Raw genomic sequence first — 11,111 nt, forward strand, 5'->3', positions numbered from 1 at the left:
CGCGCCCGGCCACATTTTAATATTTTAAGTAAAACTTTTTATGAAATATAAATACTACTCATTCCGGAAATGGAATAAACACTTTTTTCTTCATTATGCAGGATCTTTAAACAAAATTAAAGCTGCAAACAATTTAATTGCTATGGAAAGAACACTTAAAATGTATTCTCAAAGACAGTAGGCCGGGCATGGTGGCTCACGCCTGTAATCCCAGCACTATGGGAGGCCGAGGCAGATGGATCACAAGGTCAGGAGATCGAGACCATCCTGGTTAACACAGTGAAACCCTGTCTCTACTAAGTATACAAAAGTTAGCCTGGTGTGGTGGCAGGCGCCTGTAGTCCCAGCTACTTGGGAGGCTGAGGCAGGAAAATGGCCTAAGTAAACCCGGGAGGCGGAGCTTGCAGTGATCCTTGATCACGCCCCTGCACTCCAGACTGGGCGACAGAGCGAGACTCCGTTTCAAAAAATAATAATAATAATAAGATAGTAGAGCACACACTCTGGAGCCATTGTCGGTACTCAAATCCCTACTCTGCCAATGACTAGCTCTGTGACCTTGGCAAAGTTATTTAATATCCTTGTGTCTCAGTTTCCTCATCTATAAAGTGGTTTACCTATCTCATTAGGTAACCATATGGATTAAATGAGTTTCTGATTGTAAAGAGTTTAGACTAGAACCTCACATAAGGGTCACACATGTACTGAATTTCTCCAATCAAAACAGTCTTCAGGGAAGATTGGAATCTGCAGAAGGAAAGCTTCAGAATGAGTCCACTGGAAAATACTTGCTAAATTGGTAAATGCTAGTAAAGCTTATGTGATAGATGATATATTTCTATTGTGCCTTTCATATATGGCAACCATAAGCTAAGTTTTCTTTCAATATTTTATTAATTATTCATTTATTCAATCAAAAAATATTTTGGAAGGCAAGCATTCCTCCGGGTCCTTTGCAAACACTACCTTATTCCATTCTCACATAGAAGACAGTCTCTTAAACTCATTTAGGTGTTCTCCCCTCTACTCAATCACTTCTTTAAAATCTTCTATAATCTTCCATTTTAGTTAACCTAATAAAACACTGCACCTCCCTTTTACAATCCTAAAAGACATCCATTACTTTATATTTTCCTTTACATCTAAAGGCAAACCAAAGAACTGGTAGTCACTCTAAGTTCTGCTCACATCATTTATTCAAACTATACAAAATTCAACCTTAATAGATTCCAACCACAATTTAGAGCTTCTATACAGCTTTTTTTGGTCTTCTAGCCTTAATCATGACAGCCTAAGTTTGCCAGACATCTAAGGAAAGCACCTAGCATGGAAGGTAGAGACCAAAAGATGTTTAAAACACAAGCTAGGCCAGGCACGTAATCACCTAGGCTCACGCCTGTAATCCCAGCACTTTGGGAGGCTGAGGCAGGCGGATCACCAGGTCAAGAGATCGAGACAATCCTGGCCAACATGGTGAAACCCATCTCAACTAGAAAATACAAACATTGGCTGGGCGTGGTGGTGTGTGCCTGTAGTCCCAGCTACTTGGTAGGCTGAGGCAAGAGAAAATTGCTTGAACCCAAGAAGCGAAGGTTGCAGTGAGCCGAGATCATGCGATTGCACTCTAGACTGGTAACAGAGCGAGACTCTGTCTCAAAAAAAAAAGCATGATAATGAAAATAAAACTCAGTAGAAGGGTTGAAAAAATAAGGCTGATAAAATGTTCTAGAATGTAGAACAAAGCCAACGAGCTTAAAATGGGAAAAAAGAAAAGAAAATTAGAGGACTGGGAACTACGAACATCCAAACAATAGAAGTTCTGAATCAGAAGACAAAAGGAATAAAATAAGTAAAGAAATAATTCAAGAAAATTCCCAGAAATCAAAGGCATGAGTTACAAGATTGAAACAACCCATCAGGGGTACAAGAGAACACATGAAAGCAGATCTACACTGAGACATATTGCTCTGAAATTTCAGAACCATAGAGACAAGGAAGATATTCTACAATCTTCCAGAGAGAGGAAGGGGAAGCAAAGGTCACATACAAAGGTTTAGAAATCCGAATAACTTAGGAACATCTGAATAGCACCATCTGAAGCGACCAACAATGTTTTCAAGTCTAGAGTTCAATACTTGGCCAAACAATGAACCAAATATGAAGGCAAATAAAACATTTTCAAATATGCAAAGTTTCATAAATGTTTACCTCCCAGCTCTCTACTCTCAAGACCTAGTTACCAAAAGACAAGGTCTACCAAAATGAGAAAATAAGCCAAGAAATAGGAACAAACAGGATAAGGGCACAGGAGATCCAACAGGGGAGAGCAGTCAAGGAAATCCCAATGGGATGCCAAGAGGACAGATGTACACACACGAGGCAAGGTGGCCAGTCCAGAACCAAGTACTTACTCAGGCCCAAAATCTCTACATTAGTGCGAGCCTGGACCAGATTCTTGTCCATATTTTACCTTGGCTCCACATGCTTTACTGCTGGCATCAGTTAAAGACACTTATGTCACTGACAGAAGTTGTTCCACTTTGATATGCTCCACAGAGCCAGGGTAAACAGTGGCGAATTTAGAAAGAGGGAACAGCTCTTCCCCTCATGATATTTCTGCTGGATATGCAGTACCTGGCCACTACATTTCTGTCAGATATCCCTACCGACTGAGTCCCACATTTATCCCAGGACTAGCTCATGACCTTGCCTACTGACATATATACACAGTAAATGGAAGTTTCTCTAAATAGTATCTATCCTTATTAGTGTGGTAGATGACATTATTTGCTTTGTAGTTTTGTTTTGTTTTGTTTTTTTCATCTAAAATGAAATGGGCTCAACCCACTGAATCAATTGTAAAACTCTCTAATAAGTGATGCCCTGCAATTTGACAAACACTGTGCTGAAGCAGTCACTGCTTGACTTTGAGGACTGGGGAAAGTCAAGTGTTCCATGAGATCATACTTCAGCTTGAATCCTGTTTTCATACTGGTCAATTTTGTATTTATTTCACTCGCTTTGGAATAGGTTTCAACCCAGTCAGTTACCAAGGCCTTTCATCATCCAGCACAACCACTGTTCCCATCTGAATCCTCCACAACACTCCCTGAAGAACATGCATCCCAGCAAAACTGATCTGCTTATTACCTGCTTTCCATACACTAGATTTTGGCCTTTGCCTCTCCCTGGTATGCTTTTATCCTTATGGTTTATTTCCACCTATCCAAATACCTCTGATTCTACAAGGTCACACTGAAGTAGCCCCTCCGTGCAAAAAAAATTTCTCCTGCCTCTGGAGTTCTAAAGACTTTATCCTTCATTCCTGTCTATCTTCCATTCACACACACTCTGACGCACTCACATGCTCTCAGAGTCCAAACAGCCTTAAGAAACTACTTGGTATGAATTGCATGTGTTGACTGAACAACTGAATATGCATCTCCCATGTAGACAGAAAACTGCCTACCAGGCACCACAGGGGTTAAAGACTGAGAAACGTCAGGTCAGGACCAAAACCACCAAAACCCCTCAACCGAAACCAGAAACTTCTATTCTCTTCAGTAGATGTTGTGCTTTCTGCCTTTGAAAAAACAGTTATAACAAGCATTACAAGAAAATATGAATGCTTTAACAATTGTTTATAAATTCTTCTTTCAACTAAAAAAGTAGCCAGGCATGGTGGCACGCACTTGTAGTTCCAGCTACTTGGGAGGCTGAGGCAGGAGGATTGCTTGAAACCAGTGGTTTGATGCCGTAGTGCACTGTGACCGCATCTGTGAAAAGTACTGGACTCCAGCCTGGGCAACAATATAGGAAGATCCCATATTTTTTTTACAAAAAGGTAGTATAAGTGCAGATTAGCAGCTTAGCAAACATGCCATGTTTCATATTCTAACTTCTCTTATTTAAAATCTAATCCCCCAAATGTAATGAAGCTACCCATAGACAGATGGGCAGTACTTAGCAAAATGAATGGACACCACCAAGTTTCTCTCCCTCTGGCTCATTAGGATGCAAGCCCACAGGCCCACTTTCCCTCAAGTTAGCCCCTTTTCTCATTACCATAGTCTTTTGGTTTAACTTACTTCCCCGTGTCTTGTTTCAAAAACAAAATCTTTCATATCATCTTTTAATCATGCATTTTTATTTTAGTCTCCCCAATTAAACAAAAGAATTTTCTTAGACCTAAGTCAGAAATATTAACATCAAAGTATCTTAAATCTACATGCAAATATATTTTACACTGACCTTCTAACAGCTTGCTCATTTGACAAATGCTTATCAAGTAGCTGCTAGATACTGAGTGGGCTAGAAACTCAACACATCTTTGAGGTACTAAACTGAAAATGCCACACTTCCAAAGGAAAGAAGATAATGGGATAATAGCAAACACAAACTCATTATCCTGAATTGAAAATCATATACAATTCTCATAATTCTGTACTACAAAGAATCAATAAGCAGCAGGGAAGAAAATTCAAAAGATAATCTCAAGGTAAAATACTTCAAACATATATACAGTATAATAAATTGGCAAAAAAATAAGAAAGAGAAAAGTAAACATAAAAAGCCTTAAAAGAGTAGTCTTTTAATTTTAGGAATGATTTAGTAAAGTAAATCAGGTCAGATATTAAATAGTGCATAGAAGACACTTCTAAATATTGCATAGAAGATACTTCTATTTTAACATTAGTAAAGAGCTATTAATATCATTTGATAATGAGTGGTCTTTTCCCTTATATATTATGTAAACAATATATACCGGAAGGAGCTGAAACAATCTACAGCCATTGACATTGGAAGAAGAACCGGAGTCAGCCATCTGGAAAGAGCCAAATGCTCTAAGGTAAAAGCTGCTCCCTCATGCTACCTTAAGCAGTAGTCTACAGAATTTTTTACACCAAAACTATAGTAAGAAGTAAGACTTCACACATCTCAGCACACACACATACATACAGCAAATGGAATATATTGTTCTATAACAATATATTAGATATTCCATAACCATTTGTGGAATATATATTGTTTATGCTCAAATGCCTATGAATATTTAAAATTTATGCCAGGCATTGTGGCTCATGCCTGTAATCCCAGTACTTTGGGAGGCTGAGATAGGCAGATCACTCAAGCCCAGAAGTTGAGACTAGTCTGGGCAACATAGCAAAACCCTGTCTCTACAAAAAATTAGCTGAGTTTGGTGGTGTGCACCTATAGTACCAGCTACTCAGGAGGCTGAAGTGGGAAGATCGCTTGAACCCAGGAGGCAGAGGCTGCAGTGAGCAGAGATTACACTACTGCACTCCAGCCTGGGTGACAGAGTGAGACCCTGTCTCAAAAAAAAAAAAAAATAAAATGTATAAAGTNCTCTGAAACTACCTTAAGTGTGATGGGCCACGGCAGTGGTGAAAGCATGCAAATAATGATTTTATGATAGTAAGATTGCTTAGGATATTTTCATAAAACTGAACTATAAATTAATCAACGATTAACTATTAACTAATCAACTATTTTATTTTAGTATATCTTACAAACACATGCTAAAATATTATCTTACCTTAAATATGTGCCATATATGAAGAATAATGCCATCATTAGTCCATTTACAATAAAAATTACAGCAACATAAAAGCAAGCAGGATCTCTCAATCTTTTAAAAATAAAACATATGCTCCAACCACATTAACCTAAATTACCTCTAGCAATTTATATTAAAATTTATACCTAAATTTTGAAAATGGTGGCCAGATATATTAAATAGTTGCCTTGGTTCCCACAAGAAAACACAACACTACTGCAGAACATAGATGCGATCAGGGTAATGAGCAATGGTGGTTTTAAAACAGGGCTGCAAAAATCACAGATACGCCTCCTCTGGAGGTATGGGGTCTACAGACCCCATTTTTGAGTTTCACTGGGCTTGTGACTCTTTCAACAGAGTACGGCAGAACAACACTATGTGACTTCTGAGGCTAGGTCATAAGAGGCCATGCAGTGTCCAGCTTGGAGCCTTCAGCTGCCGTAGGAAAAGCCTTACTACAACTCTGAGGTACTTTGCTATCAAAAACCCCAAGTCACCCAGAAAGGCCACAGGTAGGTGTCCCAGCTGACAGTTCCAGCTGAGCTCAGCCTCACAGTCCTCCACGCCCAGGAGTCAAAATGTGAGCAATGCAGCCTCTCAGTTAATTCCAGCCTTCCCAGATATTTGCATCTTACTAGCAGAGGTCCCTGAAATCATGGAGATAAGCCAGCCCTGCTAAAGCCTGCCCAAATTCTGGACCTGCAGAATCCATATGCATAATAAAATGGGTAGTGTTTACACCACTAAGTTTACAATATAAGTTTATTATGCTGGATAAGTTTATTATTTTACAACAGATAACTGGACAATATCACAGAAAGAAACTTATCTTCGCAGCTTTCAGTAGGACTGAGTCCTTCTCCTCTGGTAACTGTCCAACATATCTTGGTTTGAATACCAATCAAGTCCATTATTTTGGCATAAATCCAGTACCAGCTGGCCAAAATTACCTATTTTAAAAAATATAGCGGCATCTTGAGAAAATATACTAAACAATTTTCATTGGTAGAATACTTTTGAGATATTGTGACAATTATCATATTTTGCCTTTCTATACCATTCACTTGGCTCCCTTTAAATCTAGTAAAACGAGGCTCAGAATCTCCTAGGCAGATTCTTCACTGGTCAGTTTTCAATTGTTCATCCATGGGTAAAGACAAAATATGGGCCAAAAAAAAGTGCTAAATTTATGTTTTCAAAACTATACAACTCTACTAAGAGACAAAAAAGAGGATTTGCACAAGTAAAAGATACTGGGTCTACTGGAATGGAACGAATTATTTAATATATGAATTCTCCCTCAAATTAATTCATAAACATAAAATAATTCTAATCAAAATTCTATGTGCCTAAAATGTATCTAGAAAACAAGAAAACTAAAGGGAATGTTTTAACAGATATTAAGTCTCATCACCTTTAATAATTAAAATAGTGTGATACTGGCACAAGAATGGCTAGAGAGATCAATGTAGCCACGTTATAGGTGGTGGTAAGCCACCCCAGATTCCCTCTTCTGGGCCGGAGCACTCATTCCTCCAGCTGGTTGGAAGATTGGAGCCTGAGAGCTCGAAGCTATGTCCCTCCCTGGGAACTCCGCGTGGCAGAAGAAAGTAAATTCACTCAAAGTGATCCAAGGGCAATCTGCATCCAATGACTGACTAGTCAACAGGGACTAGGGGCCCTTCTGTCAAGGTAGGATAACTCTGCAAGGCCATCCCAGATCCAGAGCTGCCAGGGACTGGATGAGGCCTTCACGGTGGCTGCATCAAAGCTCTCCTCTTCTTCCTGCCTCAATCTGCTTCACTCATCCCCTTCAGGTGTTGACCCTAAGGACACTCCCTCAACTACTTCCAGCATGCAAATCTCCATCTCAAAGTCCACTTCCCACGACCTCAACCTAAGGCAATACTGAGCACAAAATCCAGAAACACATGCAAGCATGTAGGTATAATAATTTTGCATATAAAGAGGAAAGCTTACTTCAAATCAGTGGAGAGAGGATGGACACCTCATCAGTGTTAGGTTACACACAATACCATTTTCAAAGAAAAATTCAAGGTTCGATTCCTACCCCACGCTATGCATCAAAACCAATTCCAGATAAACTAAAAATGTAAATTTAAAAAAATAATTGTAATGATTATAAAATGAAGTTTTTTACATGTATGTATAAAAGACAAAAGATTCACAGATATATTTCTGTATAGAAAAAATACATACACATCATACACAAAGCTGAAGGGCAGACAACTAGGGAAAATGTTTCATTATATAGCATTATATTAATATCCAGTATATAATAAATGAGCTCTTAAAAAATTTTAATAGAAATATAGATAAAAGGCAAAAATTGACAATTAATTTTAAAAGTAAAAATGCATTATATGTATATGTATGTGCTATATATACATAAATAGAGAACACTGAAATATATATATAAAATCAATGAATGAAATATATCATGTGACTTCAATTTCTTTGTCTATCCAATTAACAAAGATGCAGGTAAATAAATAGTTTCAAAAACATTGCTGGTGGATAGTTCAATATCTATCTTGAAGGACTTTTGCCAAAATCATTAAAGTATATATTCTATTGAACTAGAGTTCCACATCAACAAATTTATAGTTTTGCAAGGAGGATAAAGGAGAGGCCAAATGTCATCTCCATTTGCTGGATTGGGCTCACCTTCCCTCCACTCCCACTCAAGAAAGTGCACTCAATTAAATGAGGATAAGGAAGAAAACATTTAACAAATGACATGTAAAAGTAACAGAGCTCCCTAGTATAAACCTTACAAGCACACCAAATCTAGTTTTTGTATTTTTTAAACAATACAATCACAACAACAGTTCCCCACAGAATTAAAGCCTTCTCCTCAAAATCTGTAATGATCTTTTTTACATATTCCTCCACAAGATACATATTTTCTTTTTTGCTGTTTTTTTTTTGAGACGGAGTCTCGCTCTGTCACCCAGGCTGGAGTGCAGTGGCCGGATCTGGGCTCGTGGCAAGCTCCGCCTCCCGGGTTTATGCCATTCTCCTGCCTCAGCCTCCCATGTATCTGGGACTACAGGCACCTACCACCTCGCCCGGGTAGTTTTTTTGTATTTTTTAGTACAGACGGGGTTTCACCGTGTTAGCCAGGATAGTCTCGATCTCCTGACCTTGTGATCCACCTGTCTCAGCCTCCCAAAGTGCTGGGATTACAGGCTTGAGCCACCGCGCCTAGCCCATATTTTCTTTTAAAAAATTAAATACAATTTAATATGTTGAATTATATCTTAGATTTAGAATCAGCATTTAATACAAAAAAGTTTTACAAAAGTGAAAATCACAATTGGAAAAGTACCTTACCTCCGGGTAAAGACTGAACCTTTTTAATGTATTAATAACAAGGGGGTATTCAGTCAGTTTATCATTCATAATCATCCATACTCCATTCAAAAATGAGGGTGCTTCCACAATAGTCTTGAAATAGGAATAATACAGTCCCTGAAATAAGGATATGCTCAGTTAAAATAACAAGAGGTACATAATTATGATGCCTCTTCTAAGTAAATACACTGTTTTGAAAACAAAGCAATTAAGCACGTAATAGCTATTAATACAATGAATTTCACAGATTTCTGATCACTGATAAATCCTAAAGTTGCAAAAAAACTATGTATTTTCACATAAACTTGTCTTAATTGAAATAACTGAATTGCAAAATAGCTTCAAAATAGTTTCAGCATTTAAAAAATAATATGACTCGGCATACTTCAACTTAGAAAATTCTATTACCCACACCAATATAACTGTTAGAAAATGCTATCTTATGAATAGACTGAGTGGTTTATTATGGAACTAAAATTTATCATGAACCAAGAAATCTCAAGCCAAAATGCTCCTCTAACTGCTTATTTTAATCCCCAAAATGAAACTATCAGTCATTTTCCTCCAGATTTACATGCAAAATGCAAATGTGTTGAGAAGGTTACACACTGATGTATTATTACATATGAATTTCATTCAGGTGCCACCTAATTTTACAGATTACTTTCTCTCCTATCAAGTCAGCATAAGGTAAGAACCCTGTGGGACTGGGGATGAGGGTGGGAAGTGGTCCTATTTTGAAGAAAAGAGAGAGTTTTTTAGCTTGGCACACTACTTTGGGAAGATAGCAAGGGTGGAATAATACATGAGACAAAAAAACAAGAAAATACTAGAAGCCTAACGGGGAGTCTAAGTGGCAGTATGAGGGAAGACAGAGAAACACAAAATAAATCTATGTCTTGTATTTGCATCTTCAGTTTTACCTGGAGCTGCCCTGGTAGCCAGTACCAGTAGCTGCCAAAGTTTAAACTGGGTTTAAGACTCATAAACACAAAAGTGATATGCCTACCCAGAAATTTATTGAAAAGAAAAAAAACGGTCTTGATAGTCTGATGTATTAGCTCTGATATCACTATTTTAAAATTATGTTTCCTTGTTTACTGATTTGGATAGTGTCCCCTAAAATTTCATGTCCACCAGACCCTGTGGATGTGATCTTATTTGGAAATAGGATTCTTGCAGACGTGATCAAGTTAAGATGAGGTCATATTGGATTAAGGTGGACTCTAAACCCAACACAACTGGTAAATCTAAATAAAGAGGAATATTTGGCCTCAAAGCTACAGGCACACAGGGGAAAAGGCCGTGTGAAGATGGATCAGAGATTGGGGTGAGGCATCAGCATGCCAAGGAATTCCAAGGATGGCCAGCAACCACCAGAGGCTGACAAGAGGCAAAGAAGGACTCTCCCCTCCAGCCTTCGGAGACAAGAGGCCCATCAACACCTTAACGTCCCACTGCTAGTCTCTGGAACTGTGAGAGAATACATTTCTGCTGTTTTAAGCCACCTAGCTTGTTGTACTTCTTTATGACAGCCCTAGGAAACCATATCTTCCTTCTTTTGTAGGTTTGATTTTGGAAACATATCAAAATTTAAAATCCCTAAATATCAAAATAAAATGAAAGAAAGGAATGAACTATTTATCAACTTGGGAGATTTCAAGTAACAGTAAGATATTGTACTTTTACTGTATATCCCTAGTGGACTATATCCTAACGTTAAAATGGAGCCCAGGAATTCAGCAGGACTGGTTTCACAAGTTACAGGTCACAAAGATTCTGCTGATAATAAAGGATGCAGTAAAGAAGCCGGCCAAAACCTGCCAAAACCAAGGTGGTAACTAAAGTGACCTCTGGTCATCCTTATTGCTCATTATAATACATTGGCATACTAAAGGAAAAGCCCACCAGCAGCATGACAGTTTACATATGCCATAGCAACCTCTGGAAGTTACCCTCTATGGTCCAAAAGAGGGAGGAACCCTCAGTTCCAGGAATTCCCCTCCCTGTTCTCAGAAAACTCATGAATAATCCACCTCTTGTTTAGCATACGATGAAGAAATAACATTAAAAACAATCAACCAGCAGCCCTCACAGCTGCTCTGCCTGTGGAGTAGCCATCCTTTCATCCCTTTACTTTTTTTTTTTTTTT

At 38.3% G+C, this 11,111-nt stretch overlaps 1 protein-coding gene across 1 annotated transcript in view; it reads right to left on the minus strand.

The window, feature by feature from the left end:
- Positions 1-6,369: 6,369 nt before the first annotated feature.
- Positions 6,370-11,111, minus strand: part of LOC108521477 (probable C-mannosyltransferase DPY19L1) — a 9,287-nt gene continuing 4,545 nt past the window's right edge. The window contains exons 3-4 of the mRNA XM_017861335.1: positions 8,939-9,076; positions 6,370-6,531 (exon numbers count right to left, since the gene is read on the minus strand). Of these exons, the coding sequence (XP_017716824.1) occupies positions 6,370-6,531; positions 8,939-9,076 (300 nt within the window). The remainder of the gene's footprint in view (positions 6,532-8,938; positions 9,077-11,111) is intronic.

The sequence above is a fragment of the Rhinopithecus bieti genome, unplaced genomic scaffold (assembly GCF_001698545.2).
Source record: "Rhinopithecus bieti isolate Rb0 unplaced genomic scaffold, ASM169854v2 scaffold_61428, whole genome shotgun sequence".
Lineage (NCBI taxonomy): Eukaryota > Metazoa > Chordata > Mammalia > Primates > Cercopithecidae > Rhinopithecus > Rhinopithecus bieti.